Here is a 14965-nt window from a genome sequence, read left to right on the forward strand (position 1 = left end):
GGGCCAGGCAGGAGGTGCCTCCTGGAGGGGCTGGGCAGTGCCAGGGGGTGCTGAGAGCCCCCAGCCCTGGCACAGCCCTGGCTCAGAGGGAGCCACACACAGCCTGTGGCTGGGCAGGTCAGGGCTGCCTGCGGCCCTGCACCAGTCTGGCAGACTGTCAGGATCAGCCACAAACCCCAGCGTGGCTTGGGCTGGAAGGGACCTGAAAGCTCATCTGGCTCTGAGCCCTGCTGTCCTGGGCAGGGACACCTCCTGCTCCCAAGGGGGAGCCTGGCCAGGCAGGAAGGGCTTTGATGAACTAGGTGTGAGACAGGCTCCTCTGCCTTTCTGCAGTTCCCCCCTTGAATTAAGGCAGAATCACCACCCTGGATGGCCACCCAGTCACCCCAACAGTGCTGCTCAGCGTTTGCCCTCAGTCCTTGTTTCTCTGTGCTCCTATGAGATGTTTCTTGTGCTCTCTCCCCAGGAGCTGGTGGTGGCCCTGAGTCACCTGGTGGTTCAGTACGAGAGCAATTTCTGCACCGTGGCCTTGCAGTTCATAGAAGAGGAGAAGAATTACCCTCTCCCTTCTCCAGCTGCTCCAGGTGGGGCTTGGCTTTGGCTGGCCAGGAGATGTGGGGCTGGAAGTACTTGGGAATTATTTAAAGAGTTTTCCCAACACAGTGAGCTTCTTGTGGGTGGGGGTTTATTAAAGAGCCCTGTTGTGGGTGGGTGGGTGACAAGGAGGGGACATCTGGTGTCTGTTCAGCCCTGTGGGATGTTACACTGGAGAAATCCATCCTGCACTGAGTCCCCACCTCAGCCTGGGCTGCTGGTCAAGGCAGCACAGACTCATTTTCTGTCTCCCCTCTGGAACCACACGTGAACGTTCAGTGTCACAGTGACCTGGTGAGAGCTCCAGCATACCGTGAACCAGCCCTGCTGCTCTGGGGGCCAGACAAGGAAGGGAAGAACTCTGTGCTCTGAGCCTGTGGCCCCATCCCTTTTGTTGTGTCTGAGGCTTTATGTGAGGAATGAAATGTCCTGGTGAAGTTGTCTCTGACCTCACCTTTCCTTTAGATGTAAACTGCAGTGGAAATCTTGAAGGATAACAGGAGGATCTTGGAGACAAGACTGTGCTGTCTCTGCACAGAGTGGTTTGGTCTCCCTGTCCTGTGAATAAGTGAATCATATTGGGAAATGAGCTCCTCCCCATTTGCTGCAGGAGATAAACACTGCATGTTTACAGGGCTTCCTACAGAGCTTTTCCAGATCCAAAAGAATCCTGAAGTGAGACGCTCTGGAAGCATTGGCCCCCACCCAGTGCAGCCACTCTGCAGGGAAACAGAGCAGCTCCTCTGAGCCCGTGGCACTGTGTGTGCTCAGGGTGAAACACGATCTGAAATCAGGCCTGAAATTTGCTCAGGAACCAGAATTTTCATAGCTCTGATGATGAGCAAATCCAGGGGGGGTTTGATGAGCAGCAGCAGAGAGGAGCTGGCCAAGGCTGCCTCAGGCTGTCCTGACACAGGGGCTGGGCAGTGGCCCAGCACCACCTGCAGAGAGGAGTCACCAGGGCCCCCGGGAGGCACTGGCAAGGCTGGGCTCGCCTGGCCTTGTTGGATGTCCCAAAGTCCCCTCCTGGACAGCAGAGGCACGGGAGCCGTGCTGGATCTGTGGCCGTAGCGTGTCCCCTTTTAGCCTGGCAGAGAATGACCAACCCTGTGCACACCAGGGGTGTTTCAATGACTCATTTGCTGGGCACTGACCAGGTTTGGGGCTGGGTTTGGTGCCAGCCATGGCCTTGCAGGGTCCTAGTTGCTGGCATTTCGGTTTTGGAGAAACCCAGCAAAGTTTGCACATTTCCAGGCTGGTACCCCGGTGCCGGCCAGTGCGAGTGGCCGCACGCAGAGGCGTTTTCCAGGGGACAAAGAAGCCATTTGCCCAGGGTCTGAGGTGGCACCTGGGGCTCTTAGGGCACCCTCGGCATGACCGCTGCTCTTGCCCCGCAGAGGGAGGGAGCCTGACCCCAGTGCGGGACGGGCCCTGCACGCCGCGGCTGCGCTCCGTCAGCTCCTACGGCAACATCCGCGCCGTCACCAGCGCCCGGAGCCTCAACAAGAGCCTGCAGAACCTCAGCCTCACCGAGGAGAGTAAGGCACCTGCCCTGCCCCTCTGCCAGCCAGGGAACCTCCCTGCCCCTGTGCCAGCCAGGGAACCTCCCTGTGTGCTGGTTTCTTCGGCACTCGGGGTCACCAATTGTCACGGTGATCGCAGGGGTCCCAGGATGAGGGAAGTGATGAGGAAGTTGACTCCATGTTCAGAAGGCTGATTTATTATTTTATGATATATATTATATTAAAACTATGCTAAAAGAGTAGAAGAAAGGATTTCATCAGAAGGCTGGCTAAGAATAGAAAAGGAATGAACAACAAAGGTTCAGACTGACCGAGATAGTCTGGACAGCTGGACTGGGATTGGCCATTAATTAGAAACAACCACATGAGACCAATCCCAGACCCACCTGTTGCATCCCACAGCAGCAGAGAATCATTGTTCACATTTTGTTCCTGAGGCCTCTCAGCTTCTCAGGAGGAAAAATCCTAAGGAAAGGATTTTTCAGAAAATATCATGGCTACACCCATGCCCCGTGTGCCAGCCAGGGAACCTCCCCTGCCCCCGTGCACAGCCCAGCTGCAGCTGACGCTTCAGCCCAAATTGTCCAGCTCCGAGGGCTTGGATGAGGAGCCCCCTCATAATTAGTTGCAATTTTCTGGTCATTAGCATTGATTTTTCTGAGTGTTTGGGGACCAAAAATGTGCCTTCTAGCTTCCAAGCATAAGTGGATTTTTGACTCAATCTTTTGCCCGTTCTGCGTTTAATCATTCAGTATTAAAAAGGGGAATTGTGGCTTTGCCCCCTGGGTAAGGGGTTTCCTTCCCTGAGCCTGGCAGGATTTAGAAAAGGGCTGTTTTGTCTGGGTGAAAATTGTTCTCTTGCCAGTCCTGGTTCCAGCATCTGCTGTTGTGTCCTGGCAGCTGGAAGCTCTGTGGCCTTTTCCCCTGGGAACCTGAGCACGAGCAGCAGTGCCAGCAGCACGCTGGGCAGCCCCGAGAACGAGGAGTACATCCTGTCCTTCGAGACCATCGACAAGATGAGAAGAGTCAGCTCCTACTCCTCGCTCAACTCCCTCATCGGTGAGCACTGCCCCCTGCCCTGGTGCCTCTGGGGAGCGTTGGGCTCCAGCTCCAGCAGAGTGCTCTCCCTGCTGTGTGCGGCTGGGGTGGGAGCTGCTGGCTCCAGGTCTGAGCTGCGCTCAAATCCTGTTAGGAATTCAGGCACAAAAGTGTGGGGGCCACAACAGCTTGGCTTTAAACTACCTGTAGCTTTTCAAACAATCTGAGCCATTTTGGCACGGCATCACAGGCACCGTGCAGAAGGACCTGGCTCCTTCCAGGGAAAGCAGCGTGCAGGGGGAAATGCTGGGGGAAGTCTCTGTGTTTCCTCTGTAATCAGTAAATGGGCCCATATTTCACAAATCAGTGCAAAGAGAGTAGCTCAGGGAGGAATCACCTTTGCCTTGACCAAAGAAACATTCTCTCTGCTCTGTTTTCTAGGAGAATTAATGGTGATTTGGCTCTCCCGAGTTGAAAGATTCAGGGACTGTAATTACTGAGCCCCTGTGGCAGTTTAAAATCATGAGTTCATTAGGAACTTGATCAGTTAATTTGCTTTTGATTATCAGTAATGACATTGGATCTTCTGAAGCATGGCAGGGATGTCAGGAAATTTCTCTCCATCTTCAGCTAGGACTTGAGTTTTCCCATTTCCACTGGTGTGTGTTGATGGCTGGTGTGTGTCTCACAAGAGCTGTGCAGCACAGCTGGAAAAGGCTCTGGAGAGGAGCTGGAGGTGGTGAGGGGAACTTTGGAAAGAGAGAGCAGCACTCCAAGGCCTCCCTCATTCCTGATCCATCAAAGAGCTCAGCCCCAGCTGGAAACACAGAGCTTAGAGAAGTGTTTAAAATTCATGACTCGCACAGAATCCCATTACCTCCCCATTTGCCTGCTGCAAGCCAGGCTTTTCTCATTCCTTCTGAAGCATCACCATCCTCCAGCCCTGTCTCCTGCTCCCCTAGGAGAGATGCCACCAGCCCCAGCCACCCCCGCAGCTCTGCAGCCCAGGCTCACCCTGCTCCTGGTGCCCTGAGCTGCTGCTGCAGGGGAGCTGTGCCTGGAGGAGTGCTGTGCTCTGCTCTTGTCCTCTGAAAGAGGAAATGGGGCTCTGCCAGGAGTCTGAGATGGCCAGAGCAATGGAAAAGGTGTTTGGGGCACGTGGGGAGACTCCAAGTGAAGCAGGAATCTGGTGTGTAAGAGGGAAAGGAGAAACTTTCAGCCACAGTTTGTGTTCTGTGCTCTGCATTCCTGTCCCAAGCTGATTCGCTGATCCCAGAATTCCAGAATGGTTTAGGATGGGAGGGAGCCTGAAGCCCATCCAGTGGCACCCCTGCCATGGGCAGGGACACCTTCCTTCCACTGTCCCAGGTGCTCCAAGCCCTGTCCAAACTGGTCTTGGGCACTGCCAGGGATCCATGGGCAGCCACAGCTGCTGAAGCTCAGGTCTTTATTCCTCTCTGGCAGCTTTAGGAACTTGGCATGTGAGGGCTTGTCCTGGATCAGTCTCTGCACTGGCACTGAGACATCATGCAATGTACTTCTCCCCAAAAGCTTGAGGAGAGCCTCTCCATTCCTCCTTGTCCCATTTTACAGGCAGTTCCTTAGCTAGCTGTGGGCTCCCCAAATGCCACCACACACGCTCTCAGCCCAGCTCTGTGTTCCCTGGCAGCTGCTCCTTGGCCAGACAGGCCAGCACCAGGAGAGACATTTATTTCTGGCCCACTTTTCCAGCTGGCAAGAGGCAGTTTGTGGTTAGTCAACAAAGACATCGTTTTGGAAGGGAAGCTGAGCCTTGCTGCTTTTCCATACAGCCACTCATTAATCTTGGTGTCCTGGAAATGTTCAGCTTTAAGATAGGAAAAGGGATGGAATTAAGATGGGAGTTTGCATACCTCGAGGCTGATTATTCATATCCAAACTGCACGATGAAAGCCTTTGTCCTACAGAGAGCCTGGCTGGAAAGATTATCTTAAGGAGTGATCAAAGAAGGAGGAAAATAAATCTTGGAGCCACAAAATGCTGGGGAATTGTTGTCTTCTCCAGCAGGAGAGGCTGGGGGTGGAGAGCTGCTTGCCACTTCCCAGGATGTGCCTCAGAGTGCCAGTGAGGGCGGAGGTTGCTGCAGCGAGGATGAGGATGAGGAGAGCAGAGGTGGAGGTGGACACTGAGGTGCAGGAAGCAGAGTTTTGGGGCAGGGGAGCCTCCTACTCTGTGCTAATGCACCGAGATAATGAGGAGGAGCTGGTCAGCCAGCAGTGTGTGCAGCTGGGAACAGGCACGGCAGCAAAATCCAGGGATTTGGGTGGGGTTTGGGAAGGGGAACTTGCTGCAGGGGCTGCTCCGAGGGGGCTGTGTCCCTGCTGGTGCTGCCAGGGCTGCCTGCCCCGAGGAATCCCTTCTGCTGAGCTGCTCCTGTGGAGCACCGGGAGCTGCAGCTCTGCCCAGGGGCCAGGGTGAGCTCAGGAGGGCTCAGGGGCTGGGCTGTGCCTGCAGGGAGCAGAGCTCAGGGAGCTTGGGCATTTGGGGTGTCCCCTTCACCCCAGGGTCCCTCCTGGCAGCAGGAGGGTTTGTGGCATGAGCAGCTGTGGTTGGCACTGAGGAGAAGCAGCTCCCCAGATCCTCAGGGCTGTTCAGCCTGGAATATTTCAGCTGCATTTCCCTGCCCACATTCCCTGTGTGGTGTGTGAGGGTTTCATTCCTGTCCCTCCCCAGGAGCTGACCCGGGGCCAGGGGAGCAGGGAGCAGCCTAGGTCTGCCTTTGCTGCTGTGCCAGTGGGAGGTGGAACTGCCCCTTCTGTGGGGCTTCAGATCACTGCAGTGATTTTTACAGGGGATTTACAGGAAAGAAAGCCTGTCCCAGGCTGGCAAAGCAAAGGGAATAAATAAAGCCATCAGCAGTGGGCTTTGCATGCACTGTGGCTCTCCCTGGAGCTGCTGGATCCCAGCCTGTCCTCGGGGCTCACAGGTGAGCTGAGCCCCATGTGTGCAGGGAAAAGCCAACTCAGGGAAAGGCAGGCAATTTTATTTTTGACATTCTTAGCAGGGAGGGATCATTTTGTAAACAGGAGTCCTCCCTGCAAAATGCACTGAACTGCCTGGGAGTCAGTGACTAATTACAGAGCTGTCTGCTTGCATTAGTGCCCAGCCCTGCTGGGCTCCTGCTTTGCATCTCAGGGACAGTTTGGGCACTGGAGCCCTAAAGGTGAAATGGAGCTGCTGTTCCTCCTGCCACCTCTGCTGCTCCCTTTTCCCTGGGACTGGAGCTCAGGATCTGACAGGGAGCTGTGTCAGATGTGTCACTCCTGCTCTGACAGTGGGGCAGTGGCAGCAGGAGAGAGCAGCTCTGGAAGCAGCAGCCCTGAGCCCCAGGTGCCTTTGGAGAAATTCCCTGTGTTCTCCTCAAAGGCTGCCAGGTGAAGGGGGAATTGCACTGGCACAGTTCTGCTGAAAGTCTGTTTTTTCCCTGACACTTAGATGTATAAAAAATGCCATTGGGTTTCTTCCTCCGTGATCGAGGTGGTTAGCAGGGCCCCTGGGAAATCAGCTGGGGTGCCCCCCTCACTCCCTCCTCTCCCTTTCCTTTTACTCTCTTTCAAGGGCTTTAAAGAATTGAAGGCATCCAGATTTCCCACTGGCCCTTATGTAACAGGCTGGAGTGTGGGAGGCAGAGCTCTGGGCACAGCTCTGGGCACACCTCAGACATTACCTGGCTGCTGCTTCACGAGCTGAGCCTTTTTTCCTCCCACACCTTGTAGCACTTTGCCTCTCTCCCTTCTTGTTCTCTATCCTTCCCCCTCCAGTTTTTCTTTCCTTGGTAATAGAAGCTTCCAGGATTTAACATTGTTATATATTTACAGCCTTTGCAATTTTACAGTATTATATAAATATTGTACGAAATTACATGAATATATGTTTACGGCCTTTACAATTTACAGCCTTACAGCAATTTACATGGTCAGAGGTTTTACAGCCTTGCCAGTGCCTAAAGGAGCTCCAGGAGAACTGGGGAGGGGATTTCCACGAGGGCCTGGAGTGCAGGGACAAGGGGGAATGGCTTCCCACTGCCAGAGGGAAGGGTTCCATGGGTACTGAGGAGAAATCCTCCCTGTGAGGGTGCCCCTGCATCCCTGGGAGCGTCCCAGGCCAGGCTGGAATAACCTGGGACAGTGGAAGGCATCCCTGCCCACGGCAGGGTGTGGGACAGGCTTTAGGGTCCCCCCAGCCCAGGCACTGTGGGATTCCCTGGGAAGGTTGGGCTCAGCTGCAGGGTCTGCATGGCTCTCCCCCAGCACGCAAGCAGCACGCTGCAGCAGCTCCCTTGTGAGATTCCCAGGTGCAAGCTGAAGCAGACATCCCTTGGAGCATCCTTGGGGTGCCAGGTGAGGCAGAGACCCTCTGCAGGGGGCTGAGAGGGAGGAGCTGGGTCAGGGGGCTGCCCTGGCCCTCTGCAGGGATCTGGCACACTCTGGGCACCTGGGACAGAGGAGGGTTCCCCTTTCAGCCCAGGACAGCCTGCAGCCTCCTGGAGCCTGCTGCTGCCCTCAGCCAGAGCTCAGAGCTGCTCTGCCCCACCTGCTCCTCTGCTGGAGGGACCAGGTGTGGCTGTGCCAGGTGAGGAGCTGCCTGGTGACCAAGGGGCCCTTTCCTCCCAACTTTATATTTAGATGCCTCCAGAAACACGGGAGGAAAAGCAGTAACAGCTTGATCTGTCATTTAGCACTGATTGTGACTCATCTGAAATCTCTATTTTAGCTCCTTTTTGTTGTTAGTGCAACCACTTTCACATTGTCCAAATGGCTGCACTCCCAGCCGGGGCGTTGCACGATCAGGCACCGGCAGGGCTCGGAGGCAGAACAACAAATTCTCCCCCAAAAGCAGCAAAATAAAATGTTCGCAGGATTTTGTCAGTTGTTGCAAATGCTTATTAATTTGATTTGTACTTTGAAGCTGTCAGTCCCTTCTGCCGAAATACCGAACAGCTGATGTGCTCATTAAATAACAAATTGGAGGAATTGATACAAATGTCAATAGGAAAGACTGAGCTGGACTCGCTGCTTCCTGAGGGCTCAACTCCTAAAGCTTTGCTTTAAACACTTAGTAAACTTGGAGAGTGTGCAAAGCCCTGGACAATTCAATAAAAATAACCACAACAGTACAGGGCAGTACCTGTGGGTTCATACCATCAATATTTCAGCCACTATCCACTTGGCCTTTCCAGGTGATTTGCTTCAGGAGCCTGGAAAAGCAGGAGTTTGACTGGAGATGATTTAGGGAGTCTTTAATTTATTTTGCTTCCTCCCAGCTTGATTTCACAAGCCCTTGCAGAGTTCACAGACAGGCAGAAGGGAGGCAAAATGCCCATGTGGGATGTTTTTGAGCTCCTCTCTTGATGTTCCCCGAGATGCCATCAGGTTGTTTGGAGTTCTAATGAATTTTCTCACGTCAGATCAAAGAATCGGAGTTGATGGATTGTCATGTGCTGCAGGGCTCTGGGGTTTGTTGTGGTTTTATTTTTCTAGGTGTGAGTTTCAACAGTGTTTATACCCAAATTTGGAGAGTGCTCCTTCACCTGGCTGCTGACCCCTATCCCGACGTGTCCGACCTGGCCATGAAGGTTCTCAACAGCATTGCCTACAAGGTATGTGCCTGTCCCTGCTCACCTGTGCCTGCCAGGTGTTTGGATGTGGATTTTCTCATGCTTAGGCAAGGCTTAGGCAGACTGACCTGGATGGGTCCGTTGGAGGGCTCTGCCTTTTGCAGAAGGAGCTTTTAATGCTTCACGGTGATTAAACCCTGCTCTGAACTCTGATCAGGTAAAATGAATACATGGGGGAGGGCCTGGGCTTGTTTGAGGGTATAAATTAGCTGTAGACCTTGGACAGTAAGTCCAGTTTAGAGGTCTACTTGTCTAGATCAGTCCCTGGGATAAACCTTAAGTATCCTTCATTAAATTATCCGTTTGCAAACCGATTTAGATAATGCAAGTGGGACTGGCCTGCAGACTGAAGCCACAACGGCTCTCCAACCCAGGTGAACTAGTACATGTGAGTCAGCATGCAGACCCCTGCCACTCCTCACCCCGGCCCAGGCTGGGTGCCTAAACCTCCATCCTCATCCCATCTCATCCCGGGGCTGACAAGATGTCCCTGGAGTGCCACCCTGGGGCAGCAGCTTCCCCCTGCCCGGCCCAGGCCACCCCAGGACATCTTCTCAGCCCTTCTGTCCCCTGGCTGGGCACAGAAAGCTCTGTGTGAACCTTTCTGGCCCCTCAAGCATCCAGACCATGAGCCATTGCAATGGGAGCTCTCTTACTGGGCCTTTCCAGGGAATAGCCCCCGACCCTCAGCCCGGGGAGCTGGAGCTGCAGTGAGAGATGCCAGCGTTGTGCACTGCCATCTCAATGCCTCAGAGATCTCTGCTTTGAAATCACTTCTTCTCTCGAGACAGTAGTTACTGACTTGAACTCTGGTTTGTTCAATGTGCACGTGCCAGTGAGTGTAAGGGCTGGGTTTGGGACAGGGGATTCTCTTGGCAGTGGGGGCAGCAAGCTCAGCCCTTCCCTGGAGAGACAGGGGTACAACAACTGACAGAAAGGCTGGAGATGCCAAATGAGGGCAAGAAGGAAAGGAAAAGGTGGAAGATTTTCCTCTCTGTGCTCTAGATGCATGAAAGTATTTCAGTTCTGTGTTTGGAAGGCTCTTTGCAAAATGAAATGTTGCTCCTGCTGTTAAAAGGGACATAGAGGGGAAGCAGATCTGCTTTTCCTGACTGAAGTGTGTTCTCAGGAGCTGCTCCCTGGCCAGTGGAGAGGTGGATCAGTATCAGCACTGGTGTCCATGCTGCTGTGCCAGCAGGAGCTGTGATCGTTCTGTTGTCAGTCCCTAGGGAGCTCTGGGGCTGGTGGGGGTTCTGTGTTGCCTCTCACAAGCGTGGGCCTGGCTGTGCTGGTGCTGACCCGAGTCCAGAGCCGGGCACTGGGTCTCTGCTCTCACCCTGCACGGCTGGGCCAGCTGCTCTGCCCTGCTTCCTAAGGCAACGGCTCTTCCAACCGGCTTGGAAAACAGGAAGCATTCCCAGTGAGCAGGGTTTGACCTGGGGATGCTTCAGGGAACAAAAGGGATTTGTTCTCCTTTGCCTTAGCCCCAGACCCGCAAGGACAGCGTCGCTCCTGGGTCCTGCTGCGCATGTGGGGGCTTCGCTTTGGCCAGCACCACCTGCCTTGGGTGGCTTCTAACGAGGCTTTGTGATGGAAACAAAACCCCCAAAACACAGCCAGCAGCCCGTGAGCTGCCCAGCACAGCGGGCTGTGGGGCTCACATCCTGCCCTGGCCGTTCCCAGCCCCGTCCTGGCCGTGCCGTGGGCGGTGCCCCGAGCGCTCGAGGCTCTGTGGGAGCTCGGGCAGGAGCTGGCCGGTGTCTGATGCACATCAGGGACAAGGAAATCCTTGCTAGCTGTGTCCTGAGACCTCCCCTCTGTGCTGCTGGAGCTTGCTGGATGTAGAAGGAGCGCTGGGCACTGCTCCTCCCCGGTGTGTGCGAGCACCGCCCGCTCGGGGGCTGAATTTTACCTCTGAATGCAAACAAAAATTGTTTTTCTTGCTTAAACAAAAATACTGCCTCAGGTGATGTAAAACACTTGAATGTTCCAGGGGTTCATATTTTGGTTTAATTACTGTAAAATTCAGGGAAGGAGAGGCTTTGTTTTGGAGCTGGGCCAGCTGAGGTTTTCTTCCATTGGCAGAGCTGAGCAGAACCCAGCTCAGGTCTGGGGGACCTGCCTGGGGCTGGGGGCTTCAGTGGGAGCAGCTGGGCAAATTCTCCATGGGCTTCCACATCTGGAGAGTGCTGGGGGACTAAAGATTGCAGAATCGTGGAATGGCTTGGGTGGGAAGGGACCTTAAAGCCCATCCCGTGGGCAGGGACACCCCCACTGTCCCAGGCTGCTCCAGCCCCAGTGTCCAGCCTGGCCTTCAGAACCTGCAGGGATCCAGGGGCAGCCCCAGCTTCCCTGGGCACCCTGTGCCAGGGCCTCACCTCCCTCCCAGGGCAGAATCTCTTCTGACTGTCCCATCCAGGCCAGCCCCTCTGGAGACATTCCAAAGCCCCTGGACACGTTCCCGTGTCACCTGCTCCAGGTGGTGATCCTGGGCGTTCTGCAGAGGTCCCTTCCAAGCCCAGTGTTCTGTGACTGTGTGATTGCTGTTGCCAGACGAGAGCAGAGTGTCCTGCTCGGGTTTTTCCTGCAGCCAGGGCTGTGGATCTGTTCCTCCAGAAGGGCTCTGGGGCTGTGCTGGGTGTGAGCAGCCGGTGTGTGGGCAGCCCAGGCGTGCAGCCTTCCTGCAGGAATCTGCTGCTGCTCTGTTCCCCGGGCTCATTAGGCACTGCTGGGCCTCTCCCAGGCTGTGCCTGCCCTGGGATTGATGGTGATGATGCAGATGGGAATGGTGCAGTTCTCCTTCCCGGCCTGAGCCTTGGAAAATGCCCAGAGCTGCTTTTTGTGAGCACCAAAACAAACAGCCAGGACCCAGGGTTCAGGGTTGGCCTCTAGAGACTTCCTGAAATCAAAAAGTCTTAAGAGGAAAGTTTGCTTCAGCCCAGGCTGCTTTGTCCAGGTGTTTCTAATGGAAGGCTTGAGGCAGAACCACGGAATCCTTTAGGCTGGAAAAGCCCTCTGAGCCCACCCAGTCCAACCATTGCCCCAGCACTGCCAGGGCCACCACTGACCCATGTCCCCAGGTGTCACATCCATGGGGCTGTTAAATCCCTCCAGGGGTGGGGACTCCACCACTGCCCTGGGCAGCCTGCACCAATGTCTGATAGCCCTTTCCATGAAGACTTTTCCCCAGTATCCAACCTGGCCCTCCCCTGGCACAGCTTGAGGCTGTTTCATTCTGTCCTGTCCCTTGTTCCCCAGGAGCAGAGCCCAGCTGCCCCCTCCTGTCAGGGGGTTGAGCAGAGCCAGATCCCCCCTGAGCCTCCTTTCCTCCAGGCTCAGAAAGTGCTTTATGGTTTATGGTCCTGGTGGGAGCTGCAGGGGCAGTCCTGAGGCGTGAGGGACAGGCTGGTGGCGGTGGGGGGCACTGGGGGGAGCCCAGCCTGTGTCCCTGCCCCGTGTTTGGGGCGTGGGCAGGTCCTGGCTGCAGCCATCTCCCTGCAGGCAGCAGAGGCACGCTGGGGTAAGTGTTCCTGCCCGAGCCAGCAGTGGAAGCAGCTGCTGCTGGGGGCAGCCTGGGGGCTTTGTTCTGCCCCCCCAGCCACAGAGAGCTCTCTCCCTGCCCTGGCTGGCCGTGCCAGGGCCGTGCCAGCTGTGCCAGCTGCTCAGGCTCCCTGTGTTCTCCCCAGGCCACGGTCAACGCTCGCCCCCAGCGCATCCTGGACACCTCCTCGCTGACCCAGTCGGCCCCTGCCAGCCCCACCAACAAAGGGATGCACATCCACCAAGTGGGGTAAGTGCAGCCCGGCCTTCCAGCACCTTCTGTGGGTGGGCTGGCTGCTCCCTGCCCAGCCCCATCCCAGGGACAGGGAATGGGGCTGGCAGCAGGGGTGAGGTGTCCAGCAAGGAAAGCTCTGGGAAAAGGTGGGAGCTTCTTCCTGTTTTCCTTTAGGGCAGAGAGTAACAAGCCCACTGGGTATCCAGCTGAACTGAAAGGAAGAGCTGCTGCTTGGCTGCTTTTACCTTTCCTGAGCTGTGGTGCCCAAATTCCCAGTGACGTCTGAGCTGTGCCTGCTGCACCTTGAGCTGATAAAAGCTGGGGTTAACTGATGGACAAACACCCTGCCTGAACTGCAGGGAAACAGAGAGTGCTGGGGGCAAAGCTGGGGGCTGAAAATGGCAATATTTCCCAGAACAACTCTCCAAGAGAGAACACCACCTGTAGATCTGCTGCTCCCTTACCCAGTGGGCACCAGTAAGATCCCAACAGAGGGCCCAGTGTAAATTCACATGGTTTGAAGCTTCAGTCCCTGGTCAGGGTGACTTAGGTCAGGCATCACAAATTGCCAGAACACTGAGGTTCATCCCCTCAGCCAGAGTTCACTCTTGGTTTGGGGTGGGTTTGGCCTTTGGAGGGGACGTGGGAACTGCGATGTTTCTGCAGAGGAGGCACGGCAGCCAAACACCAATCTTGTGAGAAGGAAACCAAGTGAAAGTGACATCATGCACAGTAAATCTCAGGTGCAGCAGTCCCCAAAGCCTGTCCCCTGCTCTGTCCCCCAGAGGGTCCCCTCCAACCACGAGCACGAGCAGCTCCAGCCTGACCAACGAGGTGCCCAAGCCGGCGGTGAGCCGGGAGCTGGCGTCCGTGCGCCCCAGCGTCACCAACGTGGGGGTGCAGTACACCCCCCACTCCCACCAGTTCCCCAGGACACGGAAAATGTTCGACAAAGGCCCAGAACAGGTAAGGAGACTGCTCTGACAGCTTCTCCCCACTGGGGTTTGTCCCACTTTCTGCTGGTTGTGGTTTATTTCTGTGCATCCCTCGTTTGCTTCCAGCTGCTGCTAATCCAGGTTGGCTGCCTCTAACCAGCCAAAGAAAAATTGATTAATTTATTTTCTTCAGGATAAATTGTGTTTTACAGCCTTTGATAGGGCATTATTCACTTCTGTCACTAAGCAGTGTGTCTAATCAGAGTCCATGGCTTACTCCTCTGTAAACATTTGTGTGCCTGAGTGACACCCCAGAGTCAGATCCCTGACCCTCGGGGCTCTCCAGCCCTGGCAGAGCAGGGACAAGGGACAGCTGTGATCACAAGGAAAAGGGGCTGCAGCCCCAGCAGCAGCAACACCTTCCCTTCTCTGGGCTTTGGCAGCACCAGGATTGTATTTCTGAAAGCTGAAACCTGAGGGAGTGGAGCAGCTCTTCCCTTTCCCCTTGGGGTGTCCTGTGCTGTGTGACAGACACTCATCCACCTTGGCACCAGCTGTGTCTGGATCCTGAGTCATCCTCGCTGCTCCCCACACCACATCCCTGGGGCAGAACTGCTGCTGGGACCTCCTGAGGTGCCATGGGGCTGCTCCAGCCCAGATCCTGCAGCTGGGGGAACGTGCGCCTTTCCAAGGAGTGACCCCAGCCCTGCCCCAGAGCCGGCTGTGCAGAGTTCCCTGTCCTGGGCAGTGTGTTTGAGGGTTTGCTGCCTGGCTGGGGCAGGGGGTGTCCCTGGGGTGTCCCTGCAGGTGCTGAGCCCTGTCCCCTCCCCGCAGACTGCTGATGATGCTGATGATGCTGTGGGACACAAGAGCTTCATCTCGGCCGCCGTGCAGACGGGGTTCTGCGACTGGAGCGCCAAGTACTTCGCCCAGCCCGTGATGAAGGTAACCCTGCTGGGCCCTGCCCTGCCTCCCTTCCCCTTCCTGGGGAGGCAGAGGAATGGATCTCCTTCCATCGTGCTGCTCCTGTCAGTGAGAGTGACCAGAGTGTCAGGAGAATTAATCCACAGACACCAGAGGTTTCTGTCCAAAAGGAAGACAGAGCAGCCCTGTGACTTTATTCCAATAAAGGAGAGGCCATGGGGCATCCCCTGGAGTCTCTCCAGTTTTTGGAGGATGCAGCCTCCTTTTTATCCCAATTTCCAGCCACATTTCCCTTCCCTCTTTCCCCATTTCTGAGGTACCTGAGAGGTTCAGACTTCCCAGAACACCTGATCCCAGAGATTCCCCTCTAATGCACAACCCTCCCTTTTCATTTAGGGGCTTTTCTTCCTCATTGTTTCTTTAATCTTTCAATGTCTAATTTTATTTATCAGCAAACCTGCAGTTTATTTGTAAAAGCAAATATCTTTTTCCATCCATCAATCAGTGGAATCCTTCCCAT

At 55.2% G+C, this 14965-nt stretch overlaps 1 protein-coding gene across 2 annotated transcripts in view; it reads left to right on the forward strand.

Annotated features, from left to right (window-relative positions):
* RPTOR (regulatory associated protein of MTOR complex 1) overlaps nucleotides 1–14965 on the forward strand; it is a 99575-nt gene that overhangs the window by 59700 nt on the left and 24910 nt on the right. The window contains exons 18-25 of one of the 2 annotated variants that reach the window (XM_084218414.1): nucleotides 467–584; nucleotides 1992–2132; nucleotides 3018–3176; nucleotides 8675–8793; nucleotides 9131–9199; nucleotides 12498–12601; nucleotides 13372–13552; nucleotides 14356–14466. In XM_084218414.1, coding sequence (XP_084074540.1) covers nucleotides 467–584; nucleotides 1992–2132; nucleotides 3018–3176; nucleotides 8675–8793; nucleotides 9131–9199; nucleotides 12498–12601; nucleotides 13372–13552; nucleotides 14356–14466 — 1002 coding nt within the window. The remainder of the gene's footprint in view (nucleotides 1–466; nucleotides 585–1991; nucleotides 2133–3017; nucleotides 3177–8674; nucleotides 8794–9130; nucleotides 9200–12497; nucleotides 12602–13371; nucleotides 13553–14355; nucleotides 14467–14965) is intronic. The other variant, XM_084218415.1, reaches the window with a different exon arrangement.

The sequence above is a fragment of the Fringilla coelebs genome (genome assembly GCF_963513975.1).
Source record: "Fringilla coelebs genome assembly, chromosome: 19".
NCBI lineage: Eukaryota > Metazoa > Chordata > Aves > Passeriformes > Fringillidae > Fringilla > Fringilla coelebs.